General features: G+C 39.9%; 1 protein-coding gene across 3 annotated transcripts in view; it reads right to left on the minus strand.

The window, feature by feature from the left end:
* The window catches only part of SPMIP4 (sperm microtubule inner protein 4), a 49,613-nt gene that overhangs the window by 3,091 nt on the left and 23,281 nt on the right, over positions 1-23,241 (minus strand). For all 3 annotated transcript variants that reach the window (XM_074195507.1, XM_074195509.1, XM_074195508.1), the window contains 4 exons: positions 22,754-22,938; positions 14,515-14,603; positions 1,405-1,579; positions 701-792 (listed from right to left, as the gene is read on the minus strand). In XM_074195507.1, the coding sequence (XP_074051608.1) occupies positions 701-792; positions 1,405-1,579; positions 14,515-14,603; positions 22,754-22,938 (541 nt within the window). The remainder of the gene's footprint in view (positions 1-700; positions 793-1,404; positions 1,580-14,514; positions 14,604-22,753; positions 22,939-23,241) is intronic.

Here is a 23,241-nt window from a genome sequence, read left to right on the forward strand (position 1 = left end):
GGAAATTTAAATCATTATCACTTTTATTTTCCAAGGATTCATAGAAACTGGGTCTCACTGTTGTCAACATCCATTAAAATATGAATTTTTGTTAGAATCTTGTTATTTAATTTATTGGTGAAAACATGCCATGGATGGCTATGTTCTTTTCTTTACTTCACCAAGAATTTAATTAGACAACATGTAACTGATGCCTTTGAGGTCTCTGATGATTTCTCATTTTTCATGTTGTCAAACTACAAATATTTATAGAGATCTGCTACATGCTGAAATACAGCCAACTCTCAATTATTAAGGCTAATGGGAGGAAGCCATGGTCTGTTTTATCCAACAGTAAGATAATGTAACAAGACATGCAAAAATGTACCACTTAAAGGATCTAGGAATATTTTGGTTCAAATTGAATGTCCTATACCCCATATAAATCAATTCCTCTGTTAGCAGAGTTCTGGCATAAGAGAATAAATCTAATATAACAATGAGAAAAGGAATTAGTTTGTCCCCCAGGTTGTCAACATAGTTTAATAATATGGTGATGGAGTCAGGGTAAAAGGCGAGAGCCCATATCCCTTGACCACTAATAACAGTGAATGAGCTCAGAAGGAGGCAAAGCCCGAGGAAGAAGGAAAGTGCCTAAAGAATCTGACAACTGGATTATCCCCTACCCCAGAATAACTGAGAGTTGACTGTAATTACTTACAGGTGGTGGATCAAATCCTATCTTTCCAGTTAAGATGGCTACCTTCTTTGCATGTAAATCATCCAGTTCAAGGGGGTTCATGGAACCTGAACCTTAATGGAAATGTTATAGATCTTATTATTTGGTTAGAAAATGGGGTGACTAGCATCAAATTACTCATTAAGTGTCCCATTTGGAATGGGACCTAACCTGTGATTTGTATTGGTTCATAGGGAACTCATAGTGAGGAAATCCCTTTTTTTGCAATGCAGATCAATGCTCTACCCTATATAATTTTGGAAGATTCACTAGGGCACTGAGAGATCAAGTGACTGGCATGGAGACACAAAGTATGTGCCAAAGGTGTGGCTCCAGCCCAGTGCTTTCTGATTTTGAAGTTTTCTCATAAAAAAAAAATGTGCCATCTGATAAGATTAAAACAAAAGAAAACCATTCTCTATAGTGGGCAAAGTAACAAGGAAATCAATTCTAACTCCTGGCTCCCAGGATAAAAATGTACCTCCCAAAACATTACCAGAATAAGATTTATCCTCCACCTCCTCCCAACCCATCCAAAACTATTACTCCCCAGTAATATAAATTCAGTGCTTTGATGGAGAAATAGGGGTGAGGGCTGGGACCAAAAAATGGAAGAAACCTCCTAACACACCTCCTCCTGCCAAACATGTAATTTTACTCTCTGCTCACACTAAAAATAATCATACCTGTAAAATCACGTGAATAGCTTGTTATCCAATGGGACCGCTCCAGATTTTTCTGTATATTGGCTCTTTTTAGAGAGATTAAAGGATCCGATGTGGTTAAGGTGGTATTTGGTGTTGAAAGCTTTGGATATTTGGGGTAAAATAATTCTGTATTCCTGTGAATACATCTAGAAAGCTAGGATAGAAACAAGGATTATTAATACCTTCCAATAGCATGGAGACACCGCCCCCCCTCCACGAAGCTTATTCTATGTTCATTTTCACTGTTTCACTGTTACCAGGTAATCTTGGCACCTCCACAAAGTGTTAGGGAGGTGACCACAGGACTTCTCAAAGATCAGTGCTAGCTGAGAATAACCTCTGAGGGGTTCTCCCATATACTGGAAAAAACCTCAAATCTTGGCAAAAGATTGAGTCTCTGTTCTGAGCCCAGTCCTGGCTCAGGATAGAGAGATTCACTCACCAGCAGGTTAGCCAGAAGGGGATGAATTCTCTGACCTTGTCAAATAATGAAACAATGAAGTATAAAAAATGACCCTCAACCCTAGGTGGTCCCTTATGTTGTTACAGTGATTATCACGGAGACGTGGAGGAAATGAACTGATGGGGTTAAGCATCACAGACTTTAGGCTTTCTACCAAGATTAATCTAATCATTGATAATCTATTAGATAGTTATTTAGAGACCAAGGAATGATACTATTGAAGATTTGGAATTATATCTGTGACACTTATAGTACAGAAACCCAGGGAGGGCCCTGAATTTGAGGCAATCAGGGTTAAGTGACTTGCCCAGGATCACACAGCTTGTAAGGGTCAAATGTTTGAAACTAGATTTGAATTCAGGTTCTCCTGACCCCACTGTATTTCCTAGCTTCCCTGGACATATCTCCTAGTGGGTACGTGTGATACCCAGTCCTCAGCCTAGGTTGAAAGCCACTCCCTTTGCCAGAGGTAGCTTCTCACCTATCAGAACCTCCTTCATGTGAGGGGCAAAAGTGCTGACTTTTCAGAAACATAGTGCTAAATTAGTCTAAGCCACAGGCCTCAGTTTCTATTTCTCAAGAATTAGGTGAGTGTGAGAACCCTGATCTCTGGCTAGAAAAATTATGTCACCTTAACCTTATAAGATATAAACAAAGACAGGCAACCCCCCCCCCCCTTCAGACCATTCAGTTTGACCAATTGTTGTAAGGGTCGGCAGAAAAGAGGAGGGGAAGGGGGTTGTGTTTTTTGTAGTTTTTTAACCCCGCTTCATCTTCTGTAATTCAGTTTTTCCTGCTCTCTCTCTCTCATAGTTAGGAACTGCCCTGCTTCTTGCAAGGACCGCATTAAATTTTAACTCTTTGCTGCCACTTTGAGAGGACTCCAAGGAGTGATTTTGGGTTTGGGTCTCAATACCCTGAACAGTCAGATAGTGAAAGGTACATAAACCCTTTTCAGAGCTGTATCTTTGGAGGTTTGGCTCTCTAGGCAGATCCCCCATGCTCATCTGCCTAATCTGTGAACTTAAGAGAAATATTTTTAAAATGTGCCCGTCAACTTAATTCTGTTTTGCTCCTTCTTAAGTTTCATAACAAACTCTGAGGGTTAACCCATATTTAATTTAATTATTATTTTTAAGACTAAAACTCAGTGAGGATCCCTCCTCATTTGGGGGGATCCCTCTACCCTTGTGAAGTTGCTTATTTTGAATACAAACATAAAAAATAATAAATTCATGGGATTAGCAGGTGTAGGCAGTTCTTGCCAAAGTGTAATAATAAGTTTTTCAAAACTATATTCCTGGAAAAAGGCTGAGAATTTGAGAACAGTATTCAGCCTTCTCTTTACAGTAGGTAGTAAGTCATTGACTATTTCCCCTTATGCTAATTATATCTCAGAAAGACAATGATCAGGATCTTAGAAGACTTGTCCTGTCCTCAGGATGCTTAAAGTCCAAGAAGAGATAACAATCACATAGCTTTGTAAAAGGATGATCAACTTATTAGGGTGGTCTCTGGGGAAGTTGAAGGTCTGGTCTACTCTGGTTATGTATATTCTGTCCCCCTCCCCTGGCTGCAGTATACGCTGATCTCCCTCAACTTGCTGTGGTCATTACTAGAATTACTATAGGCAAATCCCAGAGAATAAACCTTCGTGTCTAATCTATATTTTCTGTCATTTTATTTTATTTAACCCTATGAATAAAACTTCATGCCTAGCCTATATTTTCTGTCATTTTATTTTAACCCTCTATTTTTAAGGTTTACAGATTTTTAGGGTTCACATTTTTTTTGTGCTGTGACATGTGCATATGGATGGGAATTTTGAGGAGGCAAAGGTCTCTATTCAAACATGCTCCTTGGAAGGAAAGAACTCTATAACTTTTCAAATCTTAGCTAGGACAGTTTTGAAGTCTACCCCAAACTAGCCTTGAGATAAGACTAATCTACCACTTTTTCCACTTTTTCAATTCAATTGCTCTAAATTTGAATCTTTGTTTTGTTTGAAGTTGAAATATTGTCTAGATTTTACCTCTGGCTACTGAACTGAAATGAAAGTTCTAAAATATGAATTAATCCTTTTATTTGTTTGGGTTTTGGATTTAATTGTTTTAAAAAGACTAATTTAAAACTATCCAAGTTAAGGTGACCTTTTTTTTTAATTTAAGGCAAATGGGGTTAAGTGGCTTGCCCAAGGCCACACAGCTAGGTAATTATTAAGTGTCTGAGGTCGGATTTGAACTCAGATCCTTCTGACCCCAAGGGCCACTGCACCACCTAGCTGTCCCTCAAGATGACCTTATTTTTAAGATTTCAGGGTGTTTATCACTATAAGTAACTTGGCTTTAGTTAGAAACTACAAAGATAATCTTTCCCTTTAGAAATCAGTAAATTCAGGTTTCAACTAGAAGAAAGAGCCCTACAGATATCCTACAGATACTTATCTGTAGGAATTTTTTAAAATCAAGATTTAGCCCTGAAAGAGAAAAAGGAACAGGAGTATCAATTAATTGCTAATTGATATTAAGAAATGTATTAAAACTATCACTTTTAATTAGATAAACCATCTATAGGAGCTGATCTTGTATGCAATACTAAAAATATATATATTAAATTAAGGAATTTTTGGTTTTTTTAGTTTTTAGAAGGCATAATTGTGATCCTATTTTAAGTGTCCTGCATGTTATAATATTACAAAATACTGGTAAATGGAACCGCTAGGCTTATTAAAGGACAGATTCTCTCATAAATTGAACATTTGGAATTTAATTGTGGTATTGATTACAAATACTGTAACTGGCCCTAAAGTTATGACCCTTATTGAGTTTCCTCTGACCAGACTTAACTGACTTGATCTCAAAGGAATTTAAAACAGTCTGGTTTCCTTAAGGTGGCCAGGGACACCACTGTACATTTCTACTGTAGAGCATAGGGCACTGGAAGCCTCCTAGAGGTTTTGTAGTTATTGAAAAATGCGGGAATGAGAGGCCTGGAACTCTTAGAAAGGAGAATCCTCCTGGATTTTTTAAAAATTAGGGATTTAGAAAAACAATGTCTTTAAAAGTAGCATTATGTTAAGTAATGTTAGTATTAAATGGTTTTTAAGCCAAGTTATCTGATTTGATAAAAGAAATTATAAACAATTTCTATACTAGCTGGGGATTCTAGCTATAATTTATTTTGGTCTTATTTTTAAGTGAAATCTAGTCTGAGATATCTAATTTTTATTATCCCTTTAATTAAATATAACTTTTTCCAAATTCACCTGATTTGATAATTTTAACTGATCTAATTGCTAATGAATGGGTTAACAATATGTTGTAACTCTTTGAATACTATAGTTGAAAGGAATTTGGGTTGCTTGACTATATGAACATCTATAAAATTGTTCATTTGAATTAGTGGGGTATGCAGCAGAGGAATATTTGGACAGGGAAATATGTTTCATAATTAAATTGTGGCCTCTGCACTGATCACATATCTTACATTCTTCAGTGCAATAATACACCCCCACCTCCACCCCATTTTTCAATTCTTGAGAGGAGATTACTGAACTTTTAGTAAATTATCTTTCCCTCCCTGATAAGGACTTACCCTGGCACATGGCAAGCTCTTTAACAAACAATGAATCTCTGCCCTAGCCTGAAAGGATTAAGTCTTTGAGCTTCTGTCCCTCATAGACAGGTTCCTAATTATCTTATCTCTCTGAACTGCATTATTGGGGTTACTTTGAGGGTTTTACAGGGGGAATGTAATAGAACATCTAACCCTGTTTCAAGAGTATCTGTTGTGGGGCAGCTAGGTGGTGCAGTGGATAGAGCACTAGCCCTGGAGTTAGAAGGACCTGAGTTCAAATTTGCACTAAGACAATAATTACCTAGCTGTGTGGCCTTGGGCAAGCCACTTAACCCCATATGCCTTGCAAAAAAAAAAAACAACCCTAAAAAAAAGTATCTGTTGTAAAATTCTGGCAAAATCTTTGCACAGAGTGTGTGTGTGTGTGGGGGGGGAATAAATGTAGAATTTAAATTGTCAAATTTGTTCCATCTAAGGCTATACTTATATATATTAAGGTGGAAGATATAAAGCAGATTTTTAGGGGTCACACTAAAAAGCACAGTGGATAGAGCACTGGCTTTTGAGTTAGAACTCTTTCATCAAAGTTCAGCTGCAAGACAGCTGTGGTCTAGGATTCAGTGGGTGACCTTGACTTTTCAAAATTAAGGTCTTTTCTAGGTCTCTGTCTGAGACAAACCCATTTAGTTACTAAAAATTGAGCCAAAAAGAAGGCCCTATTTACCATTGTAAACCTATCAGTTTGGAAGGGCAGCTATGTAGCTCAGAGGACAGAAGTTCAAATCCAGTCTCAGACACAACATTAACTAGCTGTATGACCTTGGGCAAGTCCCTTAACCCTGATTGCTCCACATCCAGGGCCATCTCCAGTCATCCTGATTCATGTCCAGCCACTGAACCCTGATGCTCTGGAGGAGAAAAGTGACTTAGCATAGCACCCCCTCACTCAAATCCTATCTATATGCCTGTCATGGCATCACCTCCCTAATGTCGTGGTCCTCTTGGAAAATGAAAGACAAACATCTTAATCAGTTTGGGAAGGAATTTAGGGTTTTTGGTAGAGCTGAAAACATCTTAAATTTACACTTATTTTAGTTATCAAAATCTAAATAATGAAGCCACAAAGACTTGGGTTGGGATTACTATTGGCTATTCAAAGACAGCCAGAAAGATTTGAGTTTAAAAGTCAAGTAACTCCATTAACAACACTGGGTTTTTAAAAAAAAAAACCCAAAACTGTCAGAACAAAAATTGTCCCAACTTTCTGAAAAAAAAAAAACCCAGTAAAAATAAATAGAAACAATTTTTTTAAAAAAACTATACTCTAAACCCCTAAATGTCTTACAAATGCATACATAATCAAATATTTTAGAATCTACACAATAAGCCTGGACACACTCTCTAACTAATGTACTCAGAATGATAGGAAACTAGAAGGGAAGCTCATGAGAAGAAAACCAATGTATTCAAGATAACACAGCTCTTGTGGTTGCAGATTATAGGTGTAGCTATATTAGTCCATTAAAGACCATCTGTTCCTTTGATAAATTCTCTTCTGTTTGTACTCATCCTATTCTCCAGGAGGACAAAACCTCTATTCTTCCTTTGCTTGGGTTAAACCACACCTGGGAATCTGAGGTTGACATCATTATCTCTCAAGTGAAATGTGAAATAGGTTTCCATTATTGAAAGGAATATCATGTTAAAATTGAAAAAAATTCCAGCCCACACTAGACTCTGTCCTGGCAGAACTGGTGCTGTGATTGGTGATTGCCTCCCCTAGAACACTATAGTTCAGGAGATTTCCCCCACCATCCCTCACATTATCTTTCACTTCCTTTCTTTTTCTGGCCCGCTCCTTGCCAAGCCCCTTGGAATGATTAACCATGACCTAATTCTTCCTACCATGATTCCTAGAAAGGGTGTGTCACTGTTCCTGGGTTATGGCCCTACTCAGCATCTCTGTTACTTTCTGACCAAAGTCCCCAACTCTGACCACTCTGCCCCTACATGTGTCATTTCTCCTTTTTTGAATGTAAACCTCTTGAGGGCAGGGACTGGTATTTGAATCCCTACCTCTTTGTGCATAGTCAATACTCAATAAATGCTCTCTCATATAGTAATTCTTCCAAGGAATTTGTATCCTCTAGGGCTGCACAACAATTATAATAGGTTTACACTACTGTACTTGACTCAATGTCAACTGCCATGTTTGAAAGGACCACCTGAAGACCTGGCGTGGCCTCCAGACCACCCTGAAGGTTCACCTGGACCAGGATGCAGCCTGCTATCAGTAACCTCTGGGATGTCTGTCCTTGAAATCCCACCAGTGCCAAACTTCCTGGCTGTTGAGAGGCAGGCAAGCTAGCATCTGGGATGACTACCCAGGAATTCTCCCGTTGAGGATAATCAGAGAGACCTTCAACTCAGACGCAAGAAAAATAATAACTCATATGATACTAAGGAATGATTTTATCTTTGTTTTTGCCTCTGTTTATCTACCTTTCCATTTATTTAGTACTACTACCTGTTTATCAATCTTTCTTTGTCTATTCAATATAAAATATAAAATCTTTCTGAAAGATAAATATTAAATCTAAAATCTGTCTACCTGAAATATAAATACAAAAACCATCTCCATGAAAGAAAATTAAAAATATAAAATACTAATGTCACGTATTTATAGAAAATAGATCAATAAAAACACAAATGTTATGTAAGCATGCAGAATATGAAAGTCTACAAAATTCTTCTCTGTGGTCTCTTGGTGGCATGGAGGTGAGCCTGGGTTCCCAGGTACTTTGCCGGTATAGCTAGCACAAGTGAGGTCACTGACCCCACTGGAAGAACTTATAGGATGGCTCTAGTGCCAGATTGTGTAGCTGTTGACGGAGTACCAGCCAAGCCAAGTTAGCTAAGGTCCAAACCAATGGGTTGCCTGTAGGGTTGTTACTTATTCACTCCTTAACCTTAGCCATTGATTCATTCTTCTATCTTAAGCTTCTCAAGCTTATCCATATTATGATACACAACTAATTAAAATCAGGAAGAGCAATTATGCATTGGGCCAATTTCCAGGGGGTGGTTACCCATGGAGTTGCCTAACATCCATCCCTGGGAAAGCTCATGCAGCAGCTGGTAGAGTTTAACTTCCACACTCTCCTCCTCTTTTGACTGGGGCAGCTTTGGCCCCCCGCCCGTTGAAGGCTTAACCTCTTTTCCTATTAAAGTTGCAAATATCCCCAGGAAAGGTAACCTCTGAATCCTTGTCGTCTTTGGACAACTTGGGATGTATTAGTTATCATAGAACAATTAGCATCCTGATAGAGAAAGGGAGGCGGGTAAATTTGAGAAAGGACACGGGAAGAGGCTCAGGACGTTATGGAGAAATGTCTCATGTTAACTTAGGGTAGCTGCCTTATAAACAGTGGATGCTAAATTGTTTGTTCAATTGATGTTACAGAATTAGAACTGGGACAGAGATTAAGCACCTGCTGAATGGCCAGAGTTATACAAATAGGAGCAAAAGTCACAGCCTTCAGTAAACTTACTTTTGAATGCAAGAAAATAATGCATAAAGGAAATTGGGTAGAAGGCCTATCAGCTAGGAGGCATAGGGCGCGGATGTTAAATGACCTGGATCTAGATCAGATGTAGGAGGCCGAAGGGGAATATGAAAAGCTGTGGAAATTAAGCTATCTGGGAAACAGTTTTTCCCAGTGTTGCCCTGATGACCCAGATACTGGACCACCAAATTCTTTCCAATTTATAAAGGCTGGGGCAGCTAGGTAGCACAGTGGATAGAGCACTGGCCCTGGAGTCAGGAAGACCTGAGTTCAAATTTGGCCTCAGACATATAATAATGACCTAGCTGTGTGGCCTTGGGCAAGTCACTTAACCCCATTGCCTTGCAAATACCAAAAAATCCCCCCAAAACCAATTTATAAAGGTCACCAAGATGAGCAGTGAAGGTGGCTCTCTCCTTGGAGGGTAGAACCAGAAGTCCAAGTGACCTTAACCAAGAAGTAATCCAGAGTAAATAAACAAAGTCCACTGACAACCAGCTCAGGTAATATTCATGGGAGGAGGAAAAGCAAAGTGTGGACAGGGGGTGTGGTTCTGTGTAAGGTTGGGTCCAGGTAAGGATCCCATGCTGGCCTTAAGCCAGCAGGGTGGGGGCTCTGATGGAAACCTAAAGGCAACAGGGACAAGGAATGAGAGCCGTAACCCATTATTTCTAACGTATCACATCCAATGGACGTGTTCAGTGAAGGCCTCATAGTGGATGCAATATTTCAGTAAAGAAAACCCTAGGCCTAGCAAGGGAGGACCTGGACTAAAATCCAGCCTCAGTAGCTTTCCAGCTGTCTGCTTCAATTTCCTCATCTGGGAAATGGAGATCATCCCTGGCACAGACCTCTCAGGGAAATTTTGAGGATCCACTGAGATCATATTTGTAAAGGACTCAGTGGAGTGCCTGGCCTATAGTAGGGTTATATGTACAGAATAAAATATAAATACAAATATAATATATAAGTATAATTTTAAATGATAAAATATTGTCATTGATACTCAAGTTGTCTCCCAAAGGATAGGCTGAATTTTGTTTGGCCAGGAGGACATGCTGAGCATGGGAATACCAAGGTATGTTAGGGAGATAGTGAACAGAGCAGTTTAGCAAGAGGAGAGGGTTGGGAAATTGCAAAGATGAGACAGAGGTGGGGAATAACCTCAGAAGATCCCAGATTTAGCACTAGATTGGATGGATAGACTATAGAAGCCACAGATGGGGAAACTGAGGCCTGCAGAGGTCAAAGAACTTCTGCAGGGTCCCATAGCCAGGTCTTTATGACTCCAAGTTGATACTATTCACTACTCCCATTGCCTTTTTTTGGGTTTCTGGAGTCTTTTTTCCTTTTAAAAACTAGAGTTGTTGGAAATTTCTCAATAGTCATATGGGTATGATTGATTAAGATGATAAAGGCAGCCTTGTAATCAATGTCTTAGAGAATAGGAAGGGTTTCCACAGAAAGAAATACAGTTAAAGGGGATTCAGTTCTTATCTCATCAAGAGCTTTGGGTTCAATATAATCACAGTGGATTGGATGCTGGGATTTTTGAATAGCACAGATTCTCATTACTTTTAGGATGACTGAGGCAGGATCTTGCTTGGAGATGTGGAGGAGATAAGGGAGCCCAGGCTGTCTTGGCTTGTGTCTCTGTATCCTAGGACTTCGTACCTAGGGTCTGGCTCATGCAATCACTTCATAACTGTTCTTTCATTTACTCATGATAATATTTAAGTTCCAGGATATTAACACCTATGTTATCTAAGGTCACTGGTAATTAAGACTGATAAAATAAGCAACACTTAATCACAACATAGCCATCACTATATTTACATGGTGCCTTTAAGGCCTAGGAGGAACTCCACTCTCCCCTCTCTATTCCATAAAGTGAAACTATTCTGACTTCTGCCCGAGAAGTTTCCCTTTCCTTTGTCTTTTCCCACCTCTCTAAAGCAGATACTCCCCCAATCAAAGGCCATTCTACTGCTCCTCCAGACAAATGGCAGATTTCCTCCCCCAGTCATCTGCAGAGGAGTAGAAAGAAAAGGAATCTCCAATCCTGTGGGCTGGACCATGTGACCTCTGACAGGATCCTATTCTATCCCTTCTGGGCCTCAGTTTCTTTATAAAATGAGAAAATTGGAATAGATGATCTCTGATCTTGCAATTCGGAACCTATGATGGTTCACATCTAGTGTTATGACTCAGGAATTTTTCATTTTTTCCAAGATGAAGAAAAGTAATATGAAATTATGGTTAAAGAGCCTGCCTGGGCACTTATACGACCCTGGACAAGTCACCAAATCCTGCTTGCCTCAGTTTCCCCATCTGTAAAATGAGTTGGAGAAGGAAATGGAAAACCATTCAGTATCTTTGCCGTGAAAACTTCAAAGGGTGTTCTGGAGATGTGCACTTGACTAAAATGACTGAGCACAGAACACCAACTGTTTATCATTTTGGCTTGCTAGGTGACATAATAGATAAAGTGCTGGGCCCTGGATCAGGAAGACTTATCTTCCTGGGTTCATATCTTGCCTTGGACTAACTTACTAGCTATGGGTAACCTTGGATAGATTGTTTAATTTACCTTGCCTCAATTTATTCAACTGTAAATGATCTGCAGAAGGAAATGGCAAACCACTCCAGTATCTTTGCCAAAAAAACTCCAAAGGAAGTCATGAAGAGATGGACTTGACTGAAAAAATTTGAACAAGCCTTTTATAAATGGCTCGGGAATACTTTGTCCAGATTGACTAAAATGGTTTTTTATTGAGACATATTAATAAATGACACACCTCTCTCAAAGGGTCCAGGGAGGGGCAAGGAATCCCAGAAATGTTAGATCTTATAAGCAAGTTTGAAAATCTTTATTACTGCCCTTTCATGCCAATCATTAGCTGAGGTCACAAAATCTAATTGATATAATTTGCCCCATATGTTTTCCCCTCCCTGCTCATAAATGTGTAAGAACAATTACCTCCTTGAGCATGTGCAAAGAAGAAGGCCACAGACCCTAGGTTAACTTCGAACTAGGTGGGGCAGACCTGCCCTAATCTTAGTTTTGGTCAGATTGAGGCTAAATCTTTTGTTTTAATTCAATGCTTGCCCATAGGCAACAATACAGGCAGATCCCAGTCTTTGGAAGGTAAAGTAACAATTCTCCCTTCACATTCTTTTTTTTTTTTTAGGTTTTTAAAAAATTTTTTGCAAGGCAAATGGGGTTAAATGTCTTGCCCAAGGCCACACAGCTAGGTAATTATTAAGTGTCTGAGACCAGATTTGAACTCAGGTCCTCCTGACTCCAGGGCCGGTGCTTTATCCACTGCACCACTACTCCCTTCACATTCTTGTGGAACCCAAACACCCTCATATTCCTCACAAGCCAGTCTAGAAGTCTGGAAGCCCCCACATTTAAGTTCCACTTTCGATACATCCTGGTTGTTTTTTTTTAATTATTTTTTTTCCAATTATAAGCAATGTTAGCTTTCAGCATTTAACCCTTTTCAAGCTTTTAAGTTCCACATTTTTCTACCACCTTCCTTTCCCTCCCCCTCCCCATGGCAGTGAGCACTCTGATATAGATTGTTCATGGACAACTGTGTTGGACATATTTCCATATTAGTCATGGTGTGAAAGAATCAGAACAAAAGGGGAAAAAACCTGATTATGTTTTACTGATTATGGATTATGGGTGGGTTACCTCCCTCCTCAGCTTCAACTCTCTAAGAGCTTAGAATGTAGATTTACAGCTGAAAGGAAATTCCAAGGTCACTTACTCCTCATTTTACAGGTGAGGAACTCATAAAGGTGAAGTGACTTATCTAAGGCAACACTGGCTAGATTAGAAAGCAACTGCCGATGTCTACTGGTGGAGAGAAGAAATGCCTAATGTAATAGTAGTAGTAACAATAATAATAACGACAACAGTAATGATAATGGTAGATGACGATGGTCTTTTCACAACTATATTCTGCTCAAAGGTTGATTTTCTTAGTTATTGTGAGGAATGGAATGGCTCTTCCTTCAGTCTTGGAAAGGAATACTTGTCTTGTCTTCCTGGTCCTCATGAAAAAAGTGACCTCCTTCAGACAAGATAGCATGCGAGAAGGAGGATTGTCCTTGATGTCAAATAATAGACTGCTCTCCAGGGAAGTTGAAGGTTTTGCCTTCTCTTGTTCTGTATATTCTGTTTTCCTCTCTTAGCAGCTTGTATTAGTATTCTGAGCTCCCTCAGCTAGGGGTGATCAATAGCAGAATGGCCTCCACCTGGAGGTTATTGGTAAATTCTAGAGAATCAAACTTCATGTCTAACCTATATTTTCTGTTATTTTATTTTAATTCTATTTAAGAAAATTTTTAAGGTTTTCAGTTTTAGGGTTGAAATCATAAATCCAAATAGAAGGCAAAAAGATGAAGAATGTTAGTGGTACAATGAAGGTGAAAGGGTATAGATCTTGGGGTCACTAAGCCCTGAGGAGATAGTAGTTCTGGGATTGGGAGAAGAGCATTGAAGATGAAATGACAAAACCTGACCTTATCACTAATACAAGCTTACTTAATCATCTTCCTGTGCCTCAGTTTCCTCCCTTTTAAAATAAAGGAGCCAGACCAGACAGCCTCTGAGATAGCTTCTGGCTTAAAAGTCTAATCTAGGAATATTAAATTTGTACTCAATAGGAGCAAACAACTCAAGGCATGCTGGGTAACACATTCTCAAGTGAAATGATGCATTTACTCATCCCAGGAGGACCTTCTGAGATGATGCAGAATAGTCTCATGAATTCTTGAGACTATTAAACCTCAAAGGAAGGAAACCCTGAGGGTAAAAACCCATTTTCTGTTCAATTCACTCTTGGAAATTCTGACAGACCCTCTATTCTCCTGCCTGGGAAGCAAGACTTTAAGGGTTTGGTTTTCTTTCAAGTCCACTTCTCTCCTGATTTTGATTCTTTCTTTCTTTCTTTGCTAATTTTCTCTCCACCCAGCCTTGGAAATGTCAGCCTTGCCATGTAGTGGCTGCCTACACAGAGAAGAAACCATGATAAGAGGAGGGTTAAAAACTGACCTTTAGGACCAGAAGGTGAATGACTTGCCCAGGGTCATTTTTCTCCTTTGGACAACCCTTGGTATCCTCTCTCCTCTCCTTCTCCATGAAGGAGCCAGCCTAGACTGGCTGGGACCCAACTCAGGCCTCTACACTAGGCTCTTTCCAACTCTGAATTAGCAAATAGAACTTCCCTGAAAGACTCCCCTACCCATCCTCCTCTACAGTCATCTAACACAATCCTCTCATTTTACAGATGAGGGAACTGAGGCCGAGAGACTGAATTAACTTGAGAAGATGACTCACCCAAGGTCACACATACCCCTAAGATCACAGTTGTAGTGAGCATCAGGTCTTCTGATCCCAGAGCTGTGGCCCTTTCCATTTCCCCCAGGTGTGCTTGGCTTTATTTCAGAAGAAAAGTAAGAACCACTTACGTTGTAATATATACTCTGTCCAGGCCGGTGCAAGGCTTTCTTTGGAGAGCCAGGGGGAGATCTCAGGTTTTCATCTTGATATGCCTTACCTGAAAATTCCAAGAAAAAAACACTCAGGCACCAGTGTAGGTAGAGGATTTTATTATTTTTGTTCTTGTTTTTTTGGTGGGCTTTAGGGTTAAGTGACTTGCTCAAGGTCATACAGCAAGTAAGTAATGAGTTTCTGAGAACTCAGGTCCTCCTGACTCTAGGACTAGTACTCTCTCCATTTCTCCACCTGGCTGCCCCAAGGCTATATTTTTGAGTCAAAAACAATCAGGTAAGTTGGGCGAAATGAGACCAGCTTGTAAAGTGTTGTGTAAACATGATCACATTTACATGATCACATCTCACTAAAACCATGAGAGTTACAGGCTGTTATTAGTACCATTTCGCACATGAGGATACTGAGGCTGATGGTAAAATGGTTCCCAAACCTTAAAGAATTATAGAAATGATCAGCTATGCAGTATGGTGACTGTGTATAAGAGAAAGGGCATAGTGACCGTAGGGAATGATAACAACTGCCCTTTATTTCTTAAGAAATGGATGATTTGTCCAGGGTTACACAACTAGGGTTTAAACTCAGGTTTGCCCAAACTCAAATCTAATGAGCTCTAAACATTGACTCACCTAACTGTCTAAAAGATAGGGGTGTTGTGAGTGCCAGGAGGGGTGATGTATGCAAAGTGTTTTATAAAGTTTTAACACAGGATATAAAAATCAGTTCTGGCCAGCTCCACCACCCACCATCTTTATGCCCATTCTGCAGGCAGTCCCTGTCCTGCATAGGTGAACACTTTACAGTCATGATCTCATTTGATGAAGACCATAAACACTTAGAATTTTTTCTCCCAATGACTCTAATATAAATGACAGATTTCAAATCCTCTTGAAAATCCTTAATTTAATCCCAACACCCACTTCTCCAAAGAAAAAATAATCTTAGGCAACATTTGAAAAGAATCATGATTAAAACTAAGGTTTTCTCCAGAGAGAACAAGAACGCATTTCCCAAAACAGTGGTCTAAAGTGAACTTTTTTTGACTTAAAGAGTCTTACTTCCAGGATTCTTCCCTGACATCTTGCCATGTAGAGGACCTTGGCTTCATGAAAACTCTTGACAGAAGGGGGCAGAATCTGCTATCAAGCTAGATAGACTTGAAATATGTGTCAATGACAACCTTAGTGACTGTTGGCCAAGGACAACCTAACAAATTTCAGGAAATCTTCTCACCAGGTTGGCCATAGGACCTTGTGGAAGGTCATTTATTACGTTACAGAAGAATGGTGATCAGTATTAGTAGAGAGCTTGCCCCAAAACAAAGTGATGGAGCCTTTAAGTATTGAAATCATCTGCTTTTAGTCTAGGGGTTCTTAAGATGAAAGGCTGTACTAGAGACATGGTACCATCCTCTCCTCTGCAGTAAATTCTTACAAAAAATATATTTTTTAATATCCTTTATCCATTTCCATATATCTGATTATTGAGAGACTTTGGGGGAGGAGGGAACAAAACATTTATTTAGGTATTGCTCTGGTTAGCAGAAACAAAGGGAGAGAGATTAATAACAGCCAGCAATAGGAGCTACCATGAGAGGATAAGCACTGTTAGGGTTTAGGGGAGTAGAAGAGTTTATTTGGGGGATGATGCTCCCCAAAAGCTTTCCAAAGAAAGATAATCTGAGAAATCTTTTTAATATTTTATTTATTTATGTATTACTAAAATAGTCTTATTGTAAAAGTAAATATAATCACCACAAAAGTAGAAAAACCTCACTAACATAAAGTGAGAGAAAAAGAAGATTGTACTTCAGTCTGTGTTCAGATGCCTTCAGCTCTGTCTCTGGAATGGATCATATATATATTTTTTAAGGTTTTTGCAAGGCAGATGGGGTTAAGTGGCTTGCCCAAGGCCACACAGCTAGGTAATTATTAAGTGTCTGAGACCGGATTTGAACCCAGGTACTCCTGACTCCAGGGCCAATGCTGTATCCACTGTGCCACCTAGCTGCCCCTGGATCATATTCTTTATTATAAGTCCATCAGAGAAGTTGCTTCAATATTTTTTCCCCACACTTGTTATTGCTAATGGTATTTCCCTCCATTCATTCCTCCTCACTCCCATTTATCTCCATTTTATCTCTCTTTTCGCTTCATCCCTCTTTAAAAATATGTTGTGGGACAGCTGAGTAGCTCAGCAGACAGAACGCTAGCCCTGGATCCAGGAGGACCCAAGACTAAATCTCACCACAACCCAACAACCACTGAACGGCAATGACCCAGGCAGGGCACCCAACTCCCACCACCTTGCAAAAACCAAAAAAAGTGTGTCGTATCTGACTAGCCTCTCCCACAATCTTGAGAAACATTCTTAACATAAGTTAAAATAATAGGGAATATTGAAAGAAAATCAAATGTTCAACCAGGGCATGCAAATTATTGGATTAGGGAAGGGGCAGGTAAGAATAGGTAACATCAATCCAGTGACTGCCATTTGGCAAAGTGCCCCTGCATGGTTTCACCTCAGATATTTTCTGGCTTTGCTGTGACCCTGGGTGAATAACTTCACTTCTCTTCACCACAAGTTCCTGATTAAGAATAATTGTTGAGCCCCTTTCCAGACTCCTTTAACTTTCCCCAGGTGAGTGTAGAAGGGACAGGAAACAAGGAAGACAAGTTCTCCCTTTGTACACCAAGGTCTCCATTTATTTACCAAAATACAAGTGCTTAAATATCCTTCCCAATCCCTAATCCACTCCCACTCCTGTAGCACTTAGTAAAATAAGGTTCTGGTGCTCAAGGGCACCAGGTGATGAAGATTTACAGTATTCCCACACACAACAGTCCCTAACAAATAATGATATCACCTACCTCCAAGAGTGGTTGTAAGGATCAAATGATTTAGCATATTTAAAGTAGTTCATAAATTTGATAGATCTACATGCCCCACCTAGTGCATATCTTTAGGCCTCCAGTCTGTCCTGGCTATTTGGGGACAAACAGCTGTGTTCTGATAAGCAGCTTGGAAGAGGGAGGGAACAAAAATTATCAGCATAGGGGGCAGCTAGGTGGCACAGAGGATACAGCATTGGCCCTGGAGTCAGGAGGACCTGAGTTCAAATCTGACCTCCGACACTTAATAATTACCTAGCTGTGTGACCTTGGGCAAGTCACTTAACCCCATTGCCATAAATAAAGAAAAAAATTAAAAAAAATTGTCGAGCAAGACTTCAAGTAATGAAGATTCTGTCTAAACAGTCATTAATTTGCTCCATAAACCACTCTTAAATACCTACTTTGTTCACAAATCTGTCCCAGATGTAAGCAACAGCAAAAAATTAATTATCTTGACTAGTTTTCACATATGTACTTTCCTAGATCTAGGACTTGGGGTGAGTTTCTACTATAGACAGACATTTGGATCTCAAATACTTCTGGAGAAAACCATGAGGCATCAACATTCCTTTAATTATTCAAAGGCTCATTCATTCATTCATCCATTTTAATATGTCATTGAATGCTCATCCTTTAAACCGTGAGCTCCTTGAAGGCAGGGACTGCCTTTTTGCTCTTTTTTTGCACACTCAGCACTTGGCACAGCACATTATTGAGAAAAACAACTTTGATAGACTTCAAAACTCTGGTTAAATCTATGATAAAGTTGAAATGTGCTGGTCAACTCCTGACAGACCTAAAATGCTGAAAGAGATTCAACATTTTCAGAGAAGGTCATGTGGACCATGTCCTTATGTAGTGATGATCTTATTTTTCAGGGTTTTTTAATTTACTTAATGAGAGGATGGGTATTGGGGAACAAGTTAATGCTTTTTGATGAAAATATAAAATGATAATGATAAACTTTTTAAATAAAAAGTTTTTGGCCTCATAAAATTTTATAGTTACTTTTTCTGAGAAACTTTTATCTATTCTTAAAGATAAAAATAAATACCAAGCATTCATTCTTTCTATTGATCACTGAAAGGGAATAGAGTGGGTGAAGGGTCCATTTAGACACTTTTCTTAAATTCAAGCTTTCTTTCCAGAAGGAATCGATTTTTCTTTCTTCATGCATCATTCTTATAACCTTTTAGTAGAATGAACCAGATCCTTGACTTTCTTCACGTTTTCATTATTTCTAGAGACAAAACCAACTGCTTTGTCCTTCCTTAATGGAAATCTTTCCTAACTTCTTTAAAACCTTTTGTGGCCATCATGATCTCTTGACATGATTTCTTCTCTAAAAGTTCCATGGAACAAATTAACTGTCTCAATTGCAAACATTAAAGCTTCAAAAGAAAACTCCATTGGTTATTAATTCTTTGTCCTAAATAAAGGCTATTCATGTTTCAGCCAGCACAAACATCACACTTGTTCTGAATGCAGCAATGATAGCGAGGTTGAAGGCCAATTTTAAGTGTTGTTGCTGATATCACATTTCCTCTTCTTTTTTACTCAAGTTGCAGAAAAGAGTTAGTCTCGTTATTTTGAAGGCAATTTTCCTACCTCTTGAACCCACCATTAGCACGTACATACAGCAAATGCTCAATAAACATTTGTTGGTAGATGGGTTGATGAGAGAACCACATCCCAGAGCTCCAAAGAGCCGTCAGGGCTGGGAATGTCAATCTGAGACAAGTTTCTGAAGGTGGTTCACATAGAGAGGAAAACTAAAGCAAAGAGAATATAAAAAGTGGAGCTAAGTTCTGGGGAATAATCAAAGTTCAGGGGCAAATCAAAGACAATGGAAGCTGATTTCCCGAGGACAGTATGATGCTAAGGACTTCTAGTCCAAACTCTTGAATTTTACAGATGATGATGCTGCACCTCAGAAAAGTCAAGTGATTCACCGAAGATCTCCTGGATTATAAGTGGCCAAAGGCAAGATATTCAAGATCAGATGATTTGACTCTTGACTCCAGGTTTTTCCCCTTTGGCAGGAGAGATTTAAAAAGGAAATGATGAACAGAGAACTCAGGGAGAAGGGACACAGAAAAAAATGTGTTTCTCCTAATTTGGTAATTAGGAGATCAGTGGTGACTTTTGACAGGGAATTACTTGAAGAGCATACAGACTAAGTAGCTATGGAGCCTGGAGATGGGTCAGATAGCACCATGGACGGTTCCATAAGAGCGGACTAAAGGAACCACTGAGTCAAGGAGAGTTTGAAATCACCCTAGCCTAGAGCATTGAGAGGAGTCAGAAAGGATAGGAGAGGCAGCTTGGGGAAGTGGCTAAAGAACTGCTCTTGGAGCTAGGAGGAGCCAGGTTCAAGGATGTCCTACCTCTGACATGTACAGGTTGAGTATTTGGCCCATTTCTTAAGCTCCTCTCTGTGCTTTGGACTACAGGGAAGGTGCTAATCTATTCTGGTAGAGAAAGTCTCCACCTGGAGAGCTCCCAAGGCCAATACAATCACTGTCCAGTTCCTATCCATAGAGAGTGGGAAGGAGGTCTGGTGAGGATGGAGGTCTGGAGTACTTTGGGATCAGGCTAGTCCATGTATAGCATCCAAAAGAGCATATCCTAGGAAAGCATGAGGAAGACTTTGCCACCAGATGGCCTACATTTCCTTTACTAAGTAGGTGACAAAATCATTTGCCAAGACTGAAAGAGGAAGAACATAGTTCTTCTGGAAAGTGGAAATAGCTTGGAGTAGCTGCTCTTACTCATAATCTGAGTATGCTGCTTCTCTAATTATTATATTGTTGATGACAATCAATCCCAAGATCATAGCATTAGATTGGAAAGGGTCTTTAGAGGGGGGGCAGTAGGGCCAACTTCTTTTTTATAGTCAAGGCCCAGAAAGGTTGTGACTTTCCCAACTAGCACACATTTGAAGTTGAGTTTGAGCCCAAGGCAATCTATCTTCTACATAATGCTTCCCCAATAAGCATCTAAATGACATTTACTGGAGTCAGGACCTATTCTGATTGACAGTTGAAAATGATAAGGATGATTTAGGGGAAAGGATATTTGGCCAGAGAGATCAAAATAAAAAGGTTTGCTAAAGCAAGAAGCAATGAGGGGCAACTATGTGGTGCAGTGGATGGAGCACCAGCCCTGGAGTCAGGAGGATCTGAGTTCAAATCTGGTCTCAGATACTTGGTACTTATTAACTGTGTGACCTTGGGCAAGTCTGGGATTTTCTCCAGCAACATTGTGACTTGGGTATAGGATCAAAGGAAGGAGGCAGTTGAATAACCAAGTGATCGATGGTGATGGGGCATTCTAGAAAGAACATTGACATCACCTATAATTTAGAGAGGAAACAAAAAACTAGAATATTGTGCTGAAGAGAATGGAAGATTTAGGAAATTATTCCATCAACCAATAGGGGTTTATTATACATGTAAAATGTGCCAGACACAGTGCTAAGTTTGGAGGATATAAAGGCAAAAACAAAAAAGGCTACTGCCTTTTGAAGTCTCTCATCACACCAAGGAGAGAAGTGAAAGATATACAAAAGATATTTTAAAAATGCATGTTATAGAAAGGAGTATGGGTCAGGCACAATGAATGCTTGGAGAAGACAGTCTTTTGAGGTCCTTTCTAATTCTGAGATTCTGGAATTCTGTGATTGTCTTGGCTTTGACACTAAGTTGCTGTATGAGCTTCAGCAAATGACTTCTCTGAAATTGGTTTTCTAAGCTGCAAACCATAGTGTTAGGTTCAATGATTTCTAAGGTCCTTTCCATGTATGATTGATTCTATGAGGCTATTTATCGGACAGCTAAGTCTGTCCTCAGCACCATAGAGAGCAGCTGATGTCTCCACCCTCAAGGGTGAGTAGGGAGAAGGGTGGTGGGAGGAACATGTGGCAAAATGCCAGAATGAGGTCAATGCCAAATTTGATATATGGCACTGAAGTCAGCAGAGAGCACAGTCCCTAGGAGTCAGCAAAAAATCTTTCCAGAGGAGTAGGGCTAAGCCCCAGGCTTCCCTGCCCTGGCTTTCCCAGGAGTGCAGGTGTTTGGAAAGAGCCAAGGTAGGCCATTGAACTCAAGATGCACGACCCATGGAAAGAGTCCCACTCTGACCACGTACCCCAGTCATGCTTTTAGGGATATAAACTAACTCACAGGACACTGAAGTTCATGGAATACTGTTTTATAACCGGCATCTTGTCAAATGTTTCAAGGATCAGTGATTTTGTCTGCATGGATCCTCCTTGCCCCAACCAGATACTAATGCCCCCTAATCTGGAGGATGAGCTGCTAAATTCAAACCACCTATCCATTTTTTGCCAAAGCTGGTGATGGGGTTCTCTGGGTTTAGTTAGCCTGGAGAAGTCAGAAAGATCTGAGTCCAAATCTTGCCTCTGACATTTCCTGATGTGTGACCCGGTACCAATCATTTCCCTGGTCTTAATTTTCCTAATCTGTAAGATGAAGAATTTGAACCAGATAACCCTCTGTGGCTCTTTCCAGCTTTAGAAGTGATGTTAAATGTAACCTCACATCTGTTTAATTCTCTTCTCTGGGACTCAGTTTTATAAATAAAAATAATGATTGCATTTACACAGAATACTTTTAGGTTTGCAAAAGCACTTTACAAATAATATCTCATTTTTAATCACAGTATTCCTGGGAGGGAGATGCTGTTATCATTCCATTTCTCAGATGAATGAACTGAGGTGGACAGAAATTAAGTGCCTAGAGTCACACAACTAGCTAGTTTCTGAGCTGGATTTGAATTTACATCTTCCTAACTCCAGGTCTAGCACTTAATCCTCTGCACTATCTAGGTATCTCTTTGGTAAACAAAGGTCAAACCTAATGACTTTTGTGGTCCCTTCCAGATCCAGAACATTTAACAAATAAGAGCCTCAGTTTACCCAGAATTTGAACTAGATGGTCTCTGAGGTCCCTTTCAGCATTAGATCTGGAGTCATCTGAAAACGGACTACAGTCCCTCAAAACTGAACAACACATCCTTGATGCCTTTCTGATCTGGTGTAAGACCTACCAGAGAAGTGGCATCCTGCTGGCATAGCCCTTGGCATCCCAGGTCCAAGGCCATGTCATGAAGAGGCATGGGAGCAGACGTGGAGGACCAGACCCAGCTCAGCCCATGTCAATCCATCCATGTTCCTGACTTTCCTTCTTTCAATGTTGATTCCACAACAGCAATTACAACCCCCAAACTGAAGCAATAAGATCATGACAGACTTCCTGATTTCGAATAGTTGGTTTTTTACCTTTTGGTTTCTTCAAAATGTGTCTGTCCTGGTTTCTTGTGAATGTGGTAGTAGGAAAAGGCTGCTGGGGACTCCCAGTAAGGCCCCAGGTCACGTCCTTTGGACTGGTGAAGGTCGGGAACATGGCGAATCGGGAGATGTGGGTCTGGTAGGGGTGTCCGACCGGAAACTCCATATTCAGCGGCCTTATGGTTTCAGCAAAAAGTGAGGGAGGGAAATCAAAACAACAGAAATGAATGCATTGCTAGCAGCAATCCTGCTGTCGTCATGAAAAAGTCTTCCTAGTTCTGTGTTCGGATAACTTCAGCAAAAAATTAAAGGAAAATCATTTGTCCTTAAACAGGGCTGTGTCCACTAGGAGAATCCATTTTGTTCCACAAACATTCATAAAGCCTCTGTCAGAGGCAAGGGTCGGCAGCCGGGCGATGAAGACCCAGACCAAACAGGAACTAGAGCAGTGCTCGCCTTCAAGGAGCTTACATTTCCCT

Source organism: Macrotis lagotis, chromosome 7 (assembly GCF_037893015.1).
Source record: "Macrotis lagotis isolate mMagLag1 chromosome 7, bilby.v1.9.chrom.fasta, whole genome shotgun sequence".
Taxonomy (NCBI): Eukaryota; Metazoa; Chordata; class Mammalia; order Peramelemorphia; family Peramelidae; genus Macrotis; species Macrotis lagotis.